At 46.1% G+C, this 20,336-nt stretch overlaps 1 protein-coding gene across 1 annotated transcript in view; it reads right to left on the bottom strand.

Moving 5' to 3' along the window:
- Positions 1-15,390, bottom strand: part of PLA2R1 (phospholipase A2 receptor 1) — a 126,505-nt gene extending 111,115 nt beyond the window's left edge. The window contains 1 exon segment of the mRNA XM_069577407.1: positions 14,555-15,390. Coding sequence (XP_069433508.1) covers positions 14,555-14,657 — 103 coding nt within the window. The 5' untranslated portion in view covers positions 14,658-15,390.
- Positions 15,391-20,336: the final 4,946 nt, after the last annotated feature.

Raw genomic sequence — 20,336 nt, 5'->3', positions numbered from 1 at the left:
CTGCGATTCATGGGGTCGCAAAGAGTCAGACACGACTGAGTGACTGAACTGAACTGAACTCCATGCTGCTCAGTTTTAGGGTGCTATCACATTTCTACACCCAGCTGCCTTTAGGATGTGGCTTTGGAAAAGTTCTTCAGAATGTATCATAAACAAGTAGCTCTGGCTTACTAATAACAATAAACATGCCATCTCCAAAAGAATAGTATGTCACACGAAGCTAAAAAATGGCCCAATCCCATTTTCCCATTAAGCTATAATGGAATCTGGTGCTAGCCCCATTAATCTCCATAAATTCACTGGAGAGAAAGCAACTGTTTTCAAATAGACTACTAGGAGACCCAATATAGGTAGCAATATTCTGATTATTATCATATGTGCATAAGAGTCATCTCTAACAAAAACATGATGTGAAAATAAGCCACCAGTCCTTAGTGTCTGTAGACAGATTTCAAAAAGGATGAAGATCAAATGTGGGAGGAATCAAGATTGATTATAGATGTCAAGGACATCAGTTCTGCTTGAACACTGATTAAGTGATTAATGAACTACTGCCAGAATTACTAAATCTCTTTGCAGTAAAATGCTATTGTACATCCCTTCATAATTATAAGTTTAGGAAGAGAAAAAGGATTGATTTACTAGAAGTAACTTATAAACTAATTTTCATCCTTAAAAAAATAAAATCCATTGAAACTAGTGTTTCTACTTCCTACTTCTGAGTTCCTCTGGAAAGGAGATCATTTTAGATCCACCCTTTGGTCCCACAGGATGACATGTACTTTTCTAAGGAATGGAAGGAGAATTTCTTTATTCATTCATTTCTTCATTCAACAAGCATTCCCTAGGTGCTGACTATGTGGAAGACACTGTGTAGGGTACCAGAGATAGACAGAAGAATCATTTGCTTGAGTGATATAAAACTAAAACTATATCTATTTGTTCTGGAATCATGCACATTCTCCCAGTTAATGAAAAGAAGGGAGTTTCATCAGTTCCAAAGAAAACATTATAAAATTAACCTTTAAAAACAAATGATGAAAAATAAGAAAAAGGAAAGGACTAGAATTTAAAACACTTTACTGGATCTTCAAGTGATGACATGAGTGAGGTGGACATGGCTCCCCCATCAGACCTTTCTAGATGGAGAGTGTGTGTGTACATGTACTGGCCCATTTTCCAGGGAGGAGACAGCAGAACAGCACTGGAAGGGAGATAGACATGGCAGAAACTAACTAACTATGCATAAACCCAGAGCATGAACTTCAGCGCTGGATGAGACCATAAAGCTCATTTAATTGAATCATCCTTATGTTATTATTGTTTCCCCAAATGCTATTTTTTTCTTAGAAGTTCTATATTCATATACTTAGGGAGAACCATGTGTCTAGCTGTATTTACATGCATTTATTTGTAACTTAGACAGAAAAAAATGAACTGCTGTAAATTATTGCCAAATAACTTGAAGTGGTGTCATCTGAGGTTATTGATATTTCTTCTGGCAATCTTGATTCCAGCTTGTGCTTCATCCAGCCCGGCATTTTGCATGATGTACTCTGCATATAAGTTAAATAAGCAGGATGACAATATACAGCCTTATACAGATGACACCACCCTTATGGCAGAAAACAAAGAGGAGCTCAAGAGCCTCTTGATGAGGGTAAAAGAGGAGAGTGAAAAAGCTGACTTAAAACTCAACATTCAAAGAACAAAGATGATGGCATCCAGTCCCATCACTTCATGGCAAATAGATGGGGAAACAATGGAAACAGTGACAGACTTTTATTTTGGGGGGCTCCAAAATCACTGCAGATGGTGACTGTAGCCATGAAATTGAAAGACGTTTGCTCTTTGGAAGGAAAGCTATGACTAATCTAGACAGCATGCTAAAAAGCAAAGACATTACTTTACCGACAAAGGTCCGTCTAGTCAAAGCTATAGTTTTTCCAGTAGTCATGTACAGATGTGAGAGCTGGACCATACAGAAGGCTGAATGCCAAAGATTTGAAGCTTTTGAGTTGTGGTTTGGAGAAGACTCTTGAGAGTCCCTTGGACAGCAAGGAGACCAAACCAGTAAATCCTGAAGGAAATCAATACTGAATATTCATTAGAAGGACGGATGCTGAAACTGAAGCTCTAATACTTTGGCCACCTGATATGAAGAGCTGACTCATTAGAAAAGACCCTGATGCTGGAGAAGGAGATGACAGAGGGCAAGATGGTTGGATGGCATCACTGACTCAGTGGACATGAATTGAGCTAGCTCTGGGAGATGGTGAAGAACAGGGAAGCCTGGCATAATGCAGGCCCATGGGGTTGCAAAGAGTCGGATGCGGCTGAGCGACAGAACACCAACTGGAAGTGGGAGACTTGAGATTTCAAACAGACATTAATGGAGGGTCTAATGTGGCGTGTGCTGGGAGCCCTGCTGATGGACAGGAAGGCCTGGTGTGCTGCGGTCCACGGGGCCGCAAAGAGTCGGCCACGACTGTGCGACTGAACTGAACTGAGGAGCCCTGCAGATAGGATACATATATCAGTGTTTGCACTCAAGAAACTGATGTTCTCCCTGGGAGTGCATCATGAAATGTACAGGAAGAACTACAACTTAATGCCAAAATATATTTTGACATAAAAGGTATAATCACAATAGGAGGAAACCAGGATCTCAAAGGTGTCAGTTTGGTCTAGAAGATCAGAAAAGTCAATCAATCTCACAAGAACACACACACAGAAGAGGCATTTTCATTCAACATTTATTAGGGACCCAATATGTGTTGCATATGGGGGTACACTGGTGAACTAGACCAGCATGGGTGCCTATCCTCATTACAGAGACAGAGTTCAGGTAGTAGAGAAAGTATAGATGGAGAGGTGAAGGGTCACACCAGGGAAACTGGACGGAGCAAAAGTTACCAGAGCTCAGAGACGATGAAAATAATCAGCTCTAAGGGTGATGAGAGCCTCACTATATAAAAGTGTTTGGTGGTTGTAGAATATGAAGTTGGAAAGAGGTGATTTGGGACCATTTTATGAGGAACTTAAATTTTATTCAAAAATCTGTATTTTATTCAGATGAAAAGGAGCTTTTGGAACAAGAGAAGGCATGACTGAGGCTATAGTGTGGAATGTGAATCATTTGATAAAAACATTTATTGAGCACTTTTTGTGTGCTCAGAATTGTTTTAGGAGAGTGTAGGTGTGAGACAAATGTCCAAGCTCCTGCCCTGGAGTTCTCACTTAGCTGGGATGAGCCCATGTGCAGGATGGAGAACATTCTGAAGACTTCTGCTTTGATCCGGTGAGAGAGACAGAGCCATCAGTTCAACTGGTGGTGATGAGAAAGAAAGAGACTGATTAGACTCTAGTCTCTTGAGAGACAATTCAAGGAGGGAAGAAATGACAGGATATGGTGATTGACAGAACCGGAGAAGGGAGTTGCAATGACTTGTTTTCTGGCTTCAGCTACATGTTAAGCTGTCAGTTGCCTGCCAATTCCTACCATACCATGAGGTTGGGGTCTAAAGCCTCAGGCTGTAATTAGTGTTGGAAAAGTGCCAGCTGGGGGTTCCTGCAGGAAGTTCCTCTTGAGGCCCTTCCACTTCATGCTCAGCACCCCTTCTGCCCACCTCCACCTGCCTTTTAGTGTCCCCTTCTACTTGGCTCAGAGGTTAAAGCATCTGCCTGCTTCTGCCTGCAATGCGGGAGAGCTGGGTTCAATCCCTGGGTCGGGAACATCCCCTGGAGAAGGAAACGGCAACCCACTCCAGTATTCTTGCTTGGAGAATCCCATGGACAGAGGAGCCTGGTGGGCTACAGTCCACAGGGTCGCAAAGAGTCAGACATGACTAAGCAACTTCACTTTCACTTTCTACTTTAAGCAGCTCCTCTTAGAACAGGCTGAGGTATGAAGTGTTACATAAATATGATTTGAAATGGTAAGCCTTAGTGAGATGTATGTTCTTTCAATTAAAAAAAAAACACCTTAAAACAATGAAACAATTCATTGAAAAAAAAATCCTCCTTTTATGGTGGATTTTAGGCAAGCAAAGGGTTTTCTGGTGTTTAATAAATAACACCATGACAGTGGCACCTAAGCCAATTGATGTATAAGCTGGCCATGTTAAGGGAAGTGGAAGGAGAAGTTCAGATGCGTGGTTCACGTCAAGTGCTATGCTTAAGACAAGCTATTCGGAAGCCACTGCTTGCCAACTGCAATCCAAAGAAAGCTAAGCGCCGAAGAATTGATGCTTTTGAACTGTGGTGTTGGAGAAGACTCTTGAGAGTCCCTTGGACTTCAAGGAGATCCAACCAGTCCATTCTAAAGGAGATCAGTCCTGGGATTTCTTTAGAAGGACTGATGCTAAAGCTGAAACTCCAGGACTCTGGCCACCTCATGCGAGGAGTTGACTCATTGGAAAAGACCCTGATGCTGGAAGGGATTGGGGGCAGGAGGAGAAGGAGACGACAGAGGATGAGATGGCTGGATGGCATCACCGACTCGATGGACGTGAGTCTGAGTGAACTCCAGGAGTTGGTGATGGACAGGGAGGCCTGGTGTGCTGCAATTCATGGGGTCGCAAAGAGTCGGACACGACTGAGCGACTTAACTGAACTGACTGAACTGACCCCATTCCCCTGGGTTTAACTCTCTTCCAATCCATCTGCCCACACAGCTCACACACTTCCTGCCCCAGGATCAGCTCTTAAATCTGTCCAGTTCTTTGCTGTTCTGACACTATCTCAATTTTAGCATGAAAAGGGTCTGGGAGATATTCGGGGCAGGGAGATCACTGCCCTGAAACCAATCTAAAGGTGAGCAATTTCTCTCTTGAGATGTATCAACATTTCCCAGCTACAAAAATTCAGGTTTGTCCTGTCCAGTCAGTCAGATTCAGATGTGATTGTTTCCCTTACTCAGATGACTGTAGCAGGAAGGGATGCTGTGTGTGAGTGAATCAAGTCCCGTTCATGGCTGAACGATGCAGGGAAGCTGAATTCTTAGTATGTCTTTCCAAACCAGTAAGCAAGGAATTTCTGATGTTTGCAGCCTGTGCATTGTACTTGAAAGACAAAATCAAGGGAAAATGTGTCTGTCCTTCCTGGCCCTCTCTGCATGAATATTTGCATTTTATCAAGATCATCTGAGATGTGGTGTTTATCTCTTGACAATCTGATAGCGCTTAACAAAGCAAGCGGCTTCCTATCAACTGGTTTCTGTTGGGCTGGCCAAAAAGTTCATTTGGATTTTTCCATAATATGTAACAGGAAAACCCGAGTGAACTTTGGGGTCAACCTAATAAAATGAGCTAAAAAGCTGAGCACGTTTTAAAATATCCCCTTGTCCTGTCTGAGAACTTCCTTCTCTTTTCCTGCCCTGGCATCGTCCTTGACGTTGAGCCTTCTTTATTCTCCTGAAGCTTCTGAACCTGGGTAATCATCACCTCCACAGGCCTGTGGGACCCCTCTTGCTAAACCTTTTTACGTGTTCTGTTCCCCTTTCTTTCTGATCTCCCCAAATCGTCACTCAGTTCCACAAGGCATACAATACTCTTTCTCACATGCAGGAGATATGAAACCTGGCTTCATGAGCTTTGTCATGCTCCAGCTTTGTCAGGACTCAAACTGCCTTTCACCAACCTCTGTGTGAAGTGGATTAACCCTTCCAGACTGTCCCTGCGACATGGCCACTCTCATTGCCTCCCTCCTGCTCCCGTTCCATCCATCTCATCTTTAGCAGTAGCTGACCCTCACAGAAAATCTTCTCTCTTTCAAAGTTCTTCACTGTGTCTGTGTATCTTACAGGTAAAAAATTTTTTTTTAATTTTTATTGTTACTTTATTTTGCTTTACAATACTGTATTGGTTTTGCCATACATTGACATGAATCAGCCACGGGTGAACATGAGTTCCCAATCCTGAACCCCCCTCCCACCTCCTATCCCGTATCATCTGTCTGGATCATCCCCGTGCACCAGCCCCAAGCATCCTGTATCTACAGGTAAAATTTTCAGCTGAGTTGAAAACATTTCCTTTGAGCTTTTCATCTATTCCTCCATTTTTCCTGTCTTTATTCAGCTCTGAAGTCTCTAACAGACATTGCTTATGTAAAAATCACTATTCACAGCGGCTCCATTATCATCTTATAGACTGTGGTGAAAATATACCATCTCAGTCACCAGGGAGCCTTGTTACAAAAACGCATGTTATGGCAAGAAATAGTAAAACAGGACAAGTAAGACATAAACTTCCCTCAACAATGTCTTTGTGTTGAAACCCTGGGAGGATGCGATTCAAAGGCTAGGTCACCAAAACAAAGGGAAAAAGAAAACTCCACCAACACCAGAACGGCCCTGGAATGATGTGACGCTACTGAAAGCGAAAGTGTTTATGTTGGGCTTCCCTGGTGGCTCAGACAGTAAACAATCTGCCTGCAATGTGGGAGACCTTGGCTTTGATCCCTGGGTCCAGAAGATCCCCTGGGGAAGGCAATGGCTACCCGCTCTAGTATTCTAGCCTGGAGAATCCCATGGACAGAGGAGCCTTGTGGGCTACAGTCCATGGGGTCACAAAGAGTAAGACATGACTGAGCAACTAACACTTTCACTTTCTCCATTTTATCTGCTTTGCTTTGAGAATTTGCCCACTGAACAGAGATACAGATTTCCTTAAGTGAAAGACAGAAATGAAAACAAAACCAAATCCAGACTTCGAACGGTAGACATAATGTTAGTCCTTGGATTTGTTTGCTAAGGCTACCGTCACAAAGTGTCACCGACTAAGTGACTTACACAGATACAGACTGTGTTATAGATTTGGAGATTACGTGTCGAAAATCAAGGTGTCAGCTGGGTTGGCTCCTTGGAGGCCTGTGAGGGAAAGGTCTGTTCCAGGCCTCTTTCCTTGCTTGAAGATGTCTGTCTTCTCCCGGTGTCTCTTCCTATCATATACTCTTTATTCATATTTCTGGGTCCAAATCTCTTCTTATGAAGACATCAGTTAAATTAGGGCTCACCCTAATCACCTCGTTATAACTTGATTATATCTGTAATGACCTTGTCTCCAAACAAGGTCTCATTCTGAGGTATTTGGGGGTTAGAACTTAAACATAGTTTTGAGAGGGACACAGTTCACCCCAAAACAGTCCCCATGCTTCTTACTCAGCTACCTAATTTGCAGAGCCCAGAGTTAAATGAAAAGGTGGGGCCCTGGCAGGGACAGGGAGGTCCAGTCAGGCTCCACTTCCTGTAGGCCCACAAGGGGCTGCAACCTCTGAGGTAGAAATCACTGGGAATGTACTCAGTCCCTGGACTGTGGAAAGACGATAGGTCCCCACTCAGTCCCCATGGAACCTGCAGTGGAGCTGCCACTCAGGGGACAGCAGCCTTGTCCTGTCACTGGGGAACACTGGCCGCCCACTTCCAGGCCCTGGGCCTCTGGTTCCCCAGTCCCAGTGCAACCCGGTTGCCATGATGGGCAGAGGACAGAAGAGTGGATGAGGAGGCTGAAAACCACCCCAGTTTGGTGAGGAATATGGAGTCCTATCCCAACAGGTGCAAAGCTTCATACTAAGGCCACAGATATGGAGGCCAGCACCAAGGTCATCTCTGGGAACTGGCTGATCCCCATTGTAATTGTTGCCCAAAGCCCCCTGATCCTTACCAGCCGTGTGAGGTAAGGATCCTTGCCAGCCATGTGAGGTAAGGATCCTTGCCCATGTGAGGTAAAAATACCCACTCCAGTATTCACTCTAGAGTGCCCTAAACAATAACCTAATGACACCTTTCTAGCAGGAATTTTCTTTGTTATGAGGCTACAGACATTGGCTTCTAACCCACAAAAAGCATTGGCTCTCCCTTGAGGTGACCCACTATTCTAACAGGGTCTGGTGGGCTCTCCCCGGTCTGCTGCATTCGCTGCTGCTGCTGCTGCTGCGTCACCTCAGTTGTGTCCGACTCTGGTGGGCCCCACAGACGGTGGCCCACCAGGCTCCCGTCCCTGGGATTCTCCAGGCAAGAACACTGGAGTGGGTTGCCATTTCCTTCTCCAGTGCATGAAACTGAAAAGTGAAAGGGAAGTCGTTCAGTCGTGTCAGACTCTTTGCGACCCCATGGACTGTAGCCTACCAGGCTCCAGCATCCATGGGATTTCCCAGGCAAGAGTACTGGAGCAGGTTGCCATTGCAGCGCCCTCATTATCTCTCCTTCTTGCTCTTTGTAAACCTCTCTTCTGAAATACTCTGTGCCTGGAAATGCTTTTCCAAATCTAGCACAGACCACAACAAGCAGGTGACACGAAATGGGGCTGAGCTTGGTGACTCAGTACAGAATCTGTCTGCAGTGTGGGAGACCCAGGTTCAAACCTTGGATCGGGTAGATCACTAGAGAAGGTAACGGCAACCCACTCCAGTATTCTTGCCTGGAGAATCCCATGGACAGAGGAGCCTGGTGGGCTACAGTCCATGGGGTCACAAAGAGTGGGACATGACAGTGACTAACACTTTCATTTTAAACTCCTGGCTTGTGCTCCATTGTTCCACAGGATTTCATGCCCAAAGAACAAATTCAGAAATAAAAGTTACTAAGAATTCCAAGACCCCAAGCCAGAGAGAATTAAACCGCAAGGACAATGCCTTGCTGAATGTGGAGTCCTATGAGACTGTTCTGGTCACATGCCCATATGCCCTGTTAACTGACCAAGGCTAACACTGTGGGAAAAAGACCCTGGCAAACCACTGAGCACTTCTTTTAGGGTAGAAATGCTTGGACTTAAGAGTATCTGCCTTGGTTTCTCCATCTGCGCAATGATCTTAATAGTGCTGTCCTCATGGCATCCTGGTAAGGATTACCTCAGTCACTATGGCCCCTTTATAAATGATAATAACAGAAAAACAAATACTAACTTTGGACATGGATAGTGAAAAATAGCAGCAAAATAAGACAGCAATGTTTATAGTTAAATAATTACTTCGAATTTTCTGTTTATATTTTCATAATTGAAAGGGAAAGTTCTCAAGATAAGATGTGAAGAGCCAGAAATAATGAAGCCTTTTATTAGCATATTTCTTTGGAACTGCAGTAATCTGGGAAGTATCATAAATTAACAAGTCATATGGCCACATATGAAAACTCTTATCCATTTTGTTTAGCTCTGTATCACATAACCCAACTTATAGAAATTCTAATGTTGTTCCTCCAGGTTTTCTTGAGTGACTTTATAAAATATTCTACCCTAACTGGCTTACTATAGTGTTTATAAGGTGTTCTTGTGTTTGTTTCTTTTACGAGCTATAATATTTCTTTTCACACTGATCAATTAAAAAATATAATTTATGTTCCTAGCTTTGTTTTGGAACATCTCATAAAAGGATTTCAAGGATAATTTCTAAAAGAAAATGGAGACAAGAGTCTATAAATGTCTCTGATACATTACTTTGATGGATCATATGAAGATTCATCACATAGGGATGGATTCAGAAGAGGCAGAACAAAGGGACTGTTTCTTCAGAAACCCTGGTATAAATAAGCAAATTGTTAGCTCAAAGGAGGGAAGCCGAGGGCACCACCAAGCTCTGTGTGTCTCAGTCTTTCTGGTAATTGGCTTGAAATCGATGCTGTGTAGTATCAGTTACTGCGACAACCAACAATAGGAAAAGAGGTTAGGAACTTAATGAGGAAGAGTAAAAAGGACCAGAAAAACTGGGAGTCTCTGCTGACTCTCAAAGACATGGGAGGAAAGGAGCCAGTTAGAGAAACTGGGATGAGAAAAGTATAAAGTGGAAGAGATTCTGAAAGATGATAGATGGAGATGGAAGAAACAGAGCCTGAGGGCTGGAGTGGCTGACGACCAGGCAGGGTGGCTAAACCAGGATCTGATCATACTTTTACTTAAATTCCAGATCTCCAGATTAGCAGAATAGCTCAAGGCTATAAAAAATTGCCTAGAGAAAAAAAAAAAATCAATGGCTTTGCACATTTCTGCTTTGTGAAAATATTCACTCCTACATGTGTTCATACAGGTTAGAAAAGGGGGAGTTGAAGAGAGCAAGAGGCTGGCCTCCTGATCCTCCAGTCACGAAATCAAGTTGCATCTCCCAGCGAACAGCAGGACACAGAATGGGCTATTTTATCAGGTTGCAAAACTCTCCAGGGGTCTTTTGCATTTGAATCTCTACAAGTTCCTGTAAGTGCAAGTTATTTAACCCTTCTTCTGTAAAAGAAGAGTGTGTATTAACAGAGCCTGCCTGATTAGCCTGGGGGACATTTTGACCTTTGTATTAGAAATGAAAGCTAAGGGGAAAATCTCAAGGTCATGGCTTCTCCCCACTGCTGCCTCCAGGTGGTGGTTCCTGTCACCCTCTTTCAAAAGCCTCTTCTATGTGGCACCCTCTCTTCATTCCTTGATATCGGGGTGCATCACCTGGGACTTCTTCCTTGCACGCGCTATGTGACTCCAGCAGTACTCCATCAGCCTCCCCACCTCAAGGCCTCTACCTTCCGTACAGATGACCTAACACTCTGGCCCAGTGTTTCATCTAACTCAAGTTGTGGCCCATTAAAAGTGACAAAATAAATTTAGTGCGTCCCAACCAGCATTGCAAAACAGCATGGAATGAAACAGAGGAGAAAAGTGGCGGTGCAGCATATTAGGTAAGGGTGCCTTTTAATGATAAAAAGTGGCATCTGTATCAATATATGTCTGCCCTGCTCAGGACGCCCAGTTCCTTGATCTCCTCTGCCCTGAGAACCTTCGTTCACCTGTTCTCAGTTTAGTGACCACTCTTGCAACCATATCTTGGACCTGGTCTCTACTGAGAACAGATCTACCTCCAAAATTCATCATTTCCTTGTATGATCACTACCTTCCTATTCTGCCATTTCTCTCATCTTACTTTCACTACCTGTTATTTTATTGTCCTTTTTAACTCCTATTTCTTGAATCTACATTTTCTGCTCCTTAATATTCCTATTAGAACTGACTTAGCTCAGGTCATCAGCCTCTTCCCTTATGGGCAATTGCTTGAATCTTCTAGTTGGTTTCTTGGCTGCCCTTCAGAATTCCTCTCTTCAAATCCCAAACTGACTATGGCAGTCCTAAACTTCGAAGTGTGATCTGGTTCTGGTTCCCCTTTTCCAAACTCACAAGACCCTTCTTAGCAGTACCCACTTTACTCAACCAGAGTTTTTCTTCCCTTGAGCAGAGTGTCTGTGAACAAACTCATTTCCTCATCTTCCATATGCTTCTAAATATAGATGTGCCAGTGTCTTGTCCTGCCACGACTCTGTTCTGGGATCTACTCCTTCCACAGCCCCCAGTGAGACCGCATCCCTGTGTGTACCTCCCACCCCTACCTTGGCCTCCTAGCCGTGGGAAGGCCTCTGATTCATGGGCAGAGCACAGGGACCAGCCAGTCTGCTGCGACCAGTGTGGCCAGATTCCTCTCTTAGGAAACTGAGAGACTCTTCTGAGGATGCTGTGGGAGCTATCTATGAAAGATCCTACAAGTAGAAGCAGAAGAAACCAGTCCATAGAAAGAGAGCCAAACAGGGACCACCCACCAGCCCCTGAGATACAGAGAAGTTGCTTCATCTCAGGGGCCAGGTCTCTGTTTCCAGGAGGCCCGGTGGCACAGGACCTGTCCATGGGGCCCCTTGAGATCCTGCTGCCCTTCCCTCCAGGCCCGCATTTGCCTGTGACCTTCAGTGGCTCTCTTTCCTCCATCCTAAAGAGCCCAGATCAGAACTCCCAGCCCACTGGACTCTGTTGCCCAATACGTGACTCTGCCTTTGCACACATTCTGTGCTTTCCGCAAATGCTCTTGCTTCCATGGGGCAACTGCCTACTTCTTCAGGAAAACAGTCTGGTTCCAGGGTGCATTAACTTAACTACTGTATGACACTGTATCTACTAATTTTTTAATACAAATTCATTGATAAATGGGGCTTCCCAGGTGGCTCAGTGGTAAAGAATCCGCCTGCCAATGCAGGAGAGACAGGAGAGGTGGGTTTGATCCCTGGGTTGGGAAGATCCCCTGGAATAGGAAATGACAACCCACTCAGTCTGCCTGGGAAATCCCATAGACGGGGGAGCCTGGGGGGCTACATACTAGAGTGTTGCAAAGAGGTGGACATGACTGAACATCTGAGCAGTCACCACAATACCAGCCATCATCTGTCTCTCAAGGCTGGGATGCTTACAATAAATAAGAAATCAATCAGTAATACATATCAAATAAAATTTCAGATTAAAAATAGAACATGTATAAACTGCCTTGTATTATTCTGCATGCTAAATCACTTCAGTTGTGTCTGACTCTGTGCGACCCTATGGACTGCAGCCTGCCAGGCTTCTCTGTCTGTGGGATTCTCCAGGCAAGAGTACTGCGGTGGGTGGCCGTGCCCTCCTCTGGGGGATCTTTCCGACCTAGGAATGGAACCTGCATCTCTTAGGTCTGACCTGCATTGGCAGGTGGTTTCTTTACCACTAGTACCACCTGGGAAGCCCCACTTTGTACTATTACATATTCCTTATTAGTGGATATGAAACTGACACAGGTGCATATTCTCTCCTGGTTGCTCTGGCGATGTCAATCATGGCTAAAAGTAAGTCAGTATACGACAGTGAACACAGTGGTAAACCTCAGCACCCAAACAACTGAAAAAAAGCAGCCATATTTCATCTTCTATGTCTGAAAAACGTATGGCTGGAGTAGACAATGTCTCAGGTCCCTTCCAATGTGAAGATTTTGTTTCTCCATCTTTGGACAAACAGGAAAAACTTGATTTAAACTCATCTAGATTATACTTGAAATTCCACTGATATGAGTGCTTGAAGTCAAGAAGGGGAGCCTGGGTGACTATTGGAGCATTCAGTGCCCCACAGTCCCTGTGCTTTTAGAAATCAGCAGCAACATTTTCATATTTGAAGACTCTCTGTGCCAACTATGAGTGTACAAGAGGTCGTGGACGATTCTAACTTCATAGTGTCCTTGACTATTAAAAAGAAGGCACTGATTAGAAACAATCTCAGCCGGGATTTGTATCTGCTACATATAGGAGGGATTAGCCCATCTGTGCTAACCCTGGCTCAGGGAATCACCAACGCATTCTCTCTGTGTGGTTACTTTCCAACTTCTCCTCTGGGCTGCTGCCCTGTTCTAGCTAGACATGAGCGCTCAGGCAAGATCCACATTTTAAGATGTAAAAGAATAAGCTCGGCACAGTCACTGCTAGCGGAGTTGGGTCACCCACCAGATCACATGCCCATCTGCAGGAACATTTTCACTGAACATTTCACTGAAGAAATAAGAGGTCTCTGACCTTTGGCCGCTTCAGGATAAGAACTGCTCAGTCAGTCCTTGGGAAAGCCTCCTAGGAATGCAGGAGGACACAGTCCAGACACAGACATGCAGAGAAGGGAACCAGACACTGGCGACACCTTGTCTTACCCTTTCTGTTCAAGCTTCTCCCCAAAGGCTGAGAGGATGGAGGCTGCCTGGAGGCGCCTCCTGGTATATTTAGTTTTCCACCTGCCACCTTCCTCCCCTCACACCTGGGCTTGCGCTTTTGGATGCTGGCTGCTTTGCCCCTGAGGCAGCCCATACAGTTATTCACGAACGCAGGCAATCTCTCTTTCTGTCTCTGTGTGTGTGTGAGTGCTCAGCGGCTTCAGTTGTGTCTGACTCTTTGAGACCCTGTGAGCCTGACTAGCCCGCCAGGCTCCTCTGTCCATGAGGATTCTCCAGGCAAGAGAACTGGAGTGGGTTGTCACGTCCTTCTCCAGGGGATTTTCCTGACCCAGGGATTCAAACCAGCCTCTTGTGTCTCCTGCACGGGCAGGCTGGCTCTTTACCACTAGCGCCACCTGGGAAGCCCTTCTATCTCTGTACCTGTCCCTTTATGAATCTTATGTATAGTAGGTGCTCAATAAATATTTGATGAACTGAGCCGTGAGTACACGTGTATACTGCGGCAGTAACCTCCCCAAACTCCCCACTCACTGGCATGCTGCGTGCCTTGCAAGGGGTCACATTTTGTGATCAGTGTCCTATGGCTGTCACAGCCCCTCTATTTTAAAGTGTTAAGAAGCTGAAGAGCAGAGAGCTGATTTTGCTCCAGCTCACAAGTTCATTAGGGCCACAGAGGCTCCTCTTCCCGATCTGGCCGGAGAGGCGTTAATAAAGGTTGTTTTCTTTTCCGACGGCGTGGAACGCAGAAGCCGGGCTTGGGGACACTCCACGGGTGGCAGCGTGCACCAAGAGCGCTTGCTTTGGGGAAGAACAAGATGGGACATCTTTTGGCCATCATTTTCCCCAGAGATGGTCGTCCCAAATACACCACTCCCGAAAAGTTTACGTTTTGAAATATCTACCCGCCTACGCTCAGCGCGCCCCCGGCTACAGTTGAGTCAAACGGCCCGCGAGCCCAGGTGCCAAGCCCTCGCCGCGCTCCCGACGCGGACCACGGTCTAATCCCGGCTGCTTCGCCCCTTTCTCCTCTGGGTCACCACCGCCCCCGACGTGCCCGCTGGTCTCTCTGGCCCCGGGGGACACTCACCTTGCCACTCGCGGAGCCGCTCGGGGGTGACTGCCCCCGCCGCGGTCTCGGCGGAGCCCGCCGGTACCTGCAGCAGCAGCAGGAGCAGCGGCAGCAGCGGCATCGCTAACCGCTTGGCCCGCGGGTCTCCGGGTGCAGCGCCCGCGGGGGGCCAGCGCCGCAGCCCCAGCGCCCAGCCCTGCGGTGCGTGGGGCGGGGGAGCGCAGGACCGCAGCCTCCCCCGCGCTCCACCCCTCCCCGGGGGCCTCGCCGCCCCTGCGGCCCCGAGGCCCACTTCGTCAGTCACCCCTGTCGCCACGGTGGGGGGACACTGGCTGGAAGACGGAAAGTCGCGGAAGTTCTCCCTTTGCGGCTCGGAGCAGCAGGAGGAAGAGGGGGTGGACAGTCTGCCCGTCCCAGAAATTCCTGCCTTCAGGGTGGAGAGGGAGGGGGGAGGCTGCCCCGGGCTAGCTCCTCCTGCTTCCAGCCTTCTCTCTCCTTCCTGGGGGAGGCCGAATAGGAGTTGGGGGTGAGCGAGTTGAAAATCTCTGGGACAGGAAGTCTGACATCTGGGTTTGTACACCACCCGGGTTCTGGAAAACACTGCGGGTTTGGCGGCAGGCAGCTTAGAGGAAACCAAGCTGCTCCGAGGACCCAGGCGCACTGGGAACGCTCTGAACCCCCTCTCCCCTGGAATGTGGAGTCCAGAGGTCCCTGGGGGTGCGCCAGGGTCCCCGCCCTACTCACTCCAGAGAACCCTGAAGCTTCTTCCCTTGCTGAGCTCCTTTCCCCTTTACAAACTACCCACCACCCCCCCCCCCTTCCATCTCCTCAGATTCTCCTAACCCAGCAGAATAGCTGGCTTATCCCTGTCACAGCTGTTACCTTCTTGTCCCACTTTATCCCCCGCCCCCAAAAGGTCCAGAAAAGCAAAGTGATTTGCTCTAGGAGGTTACGCTTTAAGTTGGCAAAAGTTCCTCCCTAAACTAGGAAAACTGTGACCAGAATGTAGTCTTTCAGGTAACTAGCCAACTGTGTGTGTGTGTGTGAGTTGCTCAGTTGTGTCCGACTCTTTGCGGCCCCATGGACTGTAGCCCGCCAGGCTCATCTGTCCGTGGAATTCTCCAGGCAAGAATACTGGAGTGGGTTGCCATTCCTTTCTCCAGGGTATCTTCCTCAGGCAGGGATTGAACCTCAGTCTCTCACACTGCAGGCAGATTGACAGATTCTTTACCATCTGCCCACTAGCAGGGCAGCCTACTAGAAATGTTTAATATTCATGAGAACAGGCTAGTATAGTATCTTTCCTAGTCATTAAAAACATTGTTTATGATGCTAGCCATTAAAACATAAAAGGAGGGAAGAGAGCAAAATGGAGCTTTAAAAAATAAAAGGAAGGTGGTGGAATCTTGGAGAAGCTTGCTTTCTTTGGCTGCCTATTGACCCAAACCAATTATTTTTTGGCAGGGTGTGTTTGGGGGGGTGGTGGTGGGGGTGGGGGGCCCTACTGCCACGCTACCCCATGTGGGATCCTTCTCCCTCCACCAGGGATTGAACCCATGCTCCCTGCATTGGCAGCCAGGAGTCTTAACTGCTGAACTGCCAGGGAAGCTCCCTCAACCAATAATTCAGAATGATTCTGTCAGCTATAGACTGAATTGTGTCCCCAGTACCCCAGTCATTTGTTAAAGTCCTAACCGTTCCCCCCGCCCCAAGTTGTGTTTGGATATAGGGATTTTAGGAGTTAATTAAGTTTAAATGGAGTCTAAAGGCTGGGGTCCTAGATAAGGTCGACCTGATAAGGTCGACCTTATAAGGAGAGGAAGAGAGAGATCTTTCCATCCAGGCACCAAGGACAGGCCATGTGAGGACACACAGCCAGAAGGTAGCCATCTACGAAACAGGCAGAGAACTCAGCAAACCCCCAGATCTTCAGGAACTTGATTTTGGACTCTCCAGCCTCCAAAACTGAGAAATATGTTTCCATTGTTTGAGTCAGCCCAAGTGGATTCATACTGTCTTAGCCCAGATCCCCTGGAAGCAGAGCCTGGGATGAGATTCCTGGCAGGGAGTGGAATTGGAGATCAGAGTGAAATAGGGAAGCAGGGACAGCCCTGGGGCAGGCAGCAACAGGTGCATGGCATGGGCAGAGGTGAGGTGCTGTGACCTTGCCCCGGAGGGAAGCTGTGTAGGGCTGGCTGTTGCTGGAGTGAAAAAAAAAAAAAAAAAACAGATGGGGCTGAGAAAATGCGAACATTTCCACTAACTGAGTCAATAAATATTCTTTTATGGAGAAGTCAGCATCCCTGCCTGAAACATGTAGAAAAGGGATGTTTTCAGCATACAGGAGTATATAGACCTCAGGCATGATGTATTTATCAGTCTCTTCTGTGGCCTCAGAACTACATTGCATGCTATGGGAAAACCCCAAAGTAGATGATTCAGCCCTGTCTGAGTGGGCTGGCATCTATTGTGATAGCTGAGTGTAATCCAAGTGGGACAATTAACCACAGAAGTGCAATCCTGATGTTAATCCTTGGTGAGGTGCAGTACAGTGGGAGTAAAAGTGGGAGAGGCCAGGAGGTGCTAGAGTGACTGTGCAGGGTTAGATGTGCTGTGATCGAGTGAAGAATATTTGGGAGGAAGAGGCTGTTTTAGGATGGGAAGAAGCTGTGCCAAAAAATACAGAAGTTGGCGTGAGAACTGCTTATATGGGAGAGAGTGAGTGGGCAGACCTGCTGGAGCAAAGGGCAGCTACTGGGGCGGCCTGACAAGCACGGTCAGTCACTGGGACACTCGGCTACCTCCCACTGGCTGTGGGATCTGGGTGATACATACACCTGCTGTGGCTTCAGTTTTATCCTCTATGTAATGAGGGGAAAAAACCTTCCCTGACCCACAGCAGATAATATTGCAAAGGAGCAGAGCTATGAATATGAGCAGGATAAAGAGGGAAACAAGCCATATTTCATCTTCAAAGCAATTAGTGTAACGAAGAATGGTAATGACAGCTTCCTGGCCTCCTGACACCAAATTTCCTATTCAATGATTAGAAGACTCCTAAAGAGCTAGTTTTCATCTCTTTCTGAAAGCATTGCATGTGTCTTTGAGGTGGGAAATGTGGCAAAGAGCTTTTAAGCCTTTGAGAAAATGATCCTTCCCCATCTCACGGTCTTGCCTGTGTTTCAGATTTGTGAGGCAGGGTAGTGTGATGGTTAGAGTAAGAGCTTTGTCACCTATCAGCTGGTTACTCAGTCTCCTTAGCCCCAGTTTCCTCACCCCACCCCCCTTTTCTAAACTTATATATTTGGCTACACCAGGTCTTAGTTACAGTACTAGGGATCTAGTTCTCTGACCAGGGATGGAACCTAGGTCCCCTGCATTGGAAGCGTGGAGTCTTAGCCACTAGACCACCAGGGAAGTCTCTGGAAGTTCCTTCTGTATAAAATGCGGGTAGATGGTACTATTTGCTTCATAGTGCTGCTGTATTAAATGAAATAGTGCTTGGCACAAAGTCTGGCATATTTTCAGTGTCCTTTTATGGGAACTTTGGAAGTGGGAGGAGGGAGTGGGGCTGCAAAAAGAGGAGCAAAGGGAACTCAGGAGGGAACCCCGAAGAGCTCTGTTGTGCTGAACTGATGTCTCCTCCTCACCCCTGCACCCCACACACCTGGAACGCCTGCGCCTGCATGCCTTGTACATCTTCCATCTCTCAGTTTATAACTTTGAATTAGAATTATTGCTTTATGTATATCTTTCACGTGAATGTAAATTTCTTGAAGGGCCCACTACCTTTTCCTTCTCTTAGAATCTCCAGGGTGGCGCCGTTCTGACACTTAGTAAATTCTCAGGATGTCCTGCTGAATGAGTGAATGAAGGAGGGAAAGAGGTAGAAAGGGATATAGTGCTTGGAGTCATTTGAAACTGGGAAAACAATTAGAAACCTGAACTATGTTGAGTGAAAATGGTGAAGAAAATTCATTATATGCTTGCAGTCTCTACCCACATCATCACATGGATTTCTTCCCTTTATATCTCTTTTATAAAAACATCAGTATTGCATTTAGCAACCTGTGATCCAATATGACCTGATTTTAATAATCACCTATTTCCAAATAAAGTCTTATTCTGAGGTTCCACGTGGATGTGATTTAAGGGGGACACTTTCCAATCTAATGTAACAACCATATGATCCAGACATTCCACTCTTAAGTATTTATCCAAGAATGCCCATATAAGGTTTGTTCACGAATGTTCATAGCAGCTTTATTGTTATAGCTCCAAACTGGAAACAACTCAGATACCCATCGAGGAATGAATAGATAGATTTAGGTCTATCTATGCAATGGAATACTACTCAGCAATGAAAAGAAATGAATGACTGATGCATAGAACAGCATGGCTGCATCTTGAAACAATTATGCTGAGTGAAAGAAGCCAGACAAAAAAGAGTATATGCTTTGTGATACAATTTCTATACAATTCTAGAAAATGTAACTTAAGCTGTGGTACAAAAAGTGAGTGAGTTGTTGCCTGGAAATGTGAACGGGAATGCAGGGCTGATGGGATAGGAGAGACAACTGAGCTAACAGGGAGTGGGAAAATGTACCGGACAGAAGGAATAGAGGCAAGGGTAGACATCAGATGCTTGAGAAGTTCTTTGAGCAGGGAGACTAGAAATTGAGGTGGGAGGTTTTGGGAACATGACGTCTGAATAGGAAAGGCTTAAGCTAGGTCCAAAATCATGTTTAAAATCTTTGTGCTAAAGCCAAGGGGAGGCCATTAAGAAGTTTCACTGTGACCAGACTTATGTGCTATGTTTTAAAAAGAACTTTCCTGCCATATTTTGCAGAACGGATTGGAGGTAAGCAATTCCTAAGGGTTACAAGGCTGCAGCAGGATCTTGAATAAAGAGATGGTTTTTGTCTGGACTAGAAAGGAGTTGAGGAGAGGTGATGAGACTGGCTCTGATGTCCTCAGAGCTACTGGGGAAATGTGGCCAGACATCTGGGCAACACCAAGGGCTCAGATGTGATCAGGGACCATGATTTCATAGTAGATGGTCTTTTCTTAATGATACATAATAGCCCAGGTACATGCAGGGAGAAGGTGGACACTGGGCTTCATCCAGATTGATGTCACCCAGTCAAATGACAGCAAACTGAAGACAAGAAAGAAGCTGATGATTGATGGTGATGGAATCTCACAGGACTCAACTGCATTATCACAGGTCGGCAAGTGGAGGCAACCAGAGGAGGCCCTGGGGCCAGACTGCCAGTTCCAGACCCTGGGTTTGTCATTCGCTAGCTCTGTGACTGGAGTGGGTTGCTTTACCTCCACTGCCTTAGTTGTTTCATCTGCAAAACTGCAATAATAATAATAGTGCCGTTTCATTGGCCTGTTGTTAAGATTTAAAGAGTTTATACCTGAAAGGGGCTTAGAACAGTGACTGACACAGAGTAAACACTCTACCACGGTAGTTTTAATTGTTATTACTTAAATAAAGAAAATATTTGGGGGGCAAACAAAGAATGAGAGGTGATTTGGTTTCTTGCTGGGTGGAGAGAAAAGCCGTCCTGGTTTCTTCTCAGGAGCTGCCATGCCTGGAGTGCTGGCTGTATCAACACCATGGTGGTGAAGAGGTAAGGCAGCCTGGGTTGGAGTCTGCTTTATGATCTATGCCAAGTCATAGCACCTCACCCAGCCTCAGCTTTCTTTCTGTAAAATGGAACACTACAAGTGTCCACACCATGTTGGAACATGTGGAAAACACCCATAACTGGCCAGGAGTGAGCACTCGGGA

Source organism: Ovis canadensis, chromosome 2, assembly GCF_042477335.2.
Source record: "Ovis canadensis isolate MfBH-ARS-UI-01 breed Bighorn chromosome 2, ARS-UI_OviCan_v2, whole genome shotgun sequence".
NCBI classification, from domain to species: Eukaryota; Metazoa; Chordata; class Mammalia; order Artiodactyla; family Bovidae; genus Ovis; species Ovis canadensis.
This window is presented reverse-complemented; position numbering and strand designations above follow the sequence as displayed.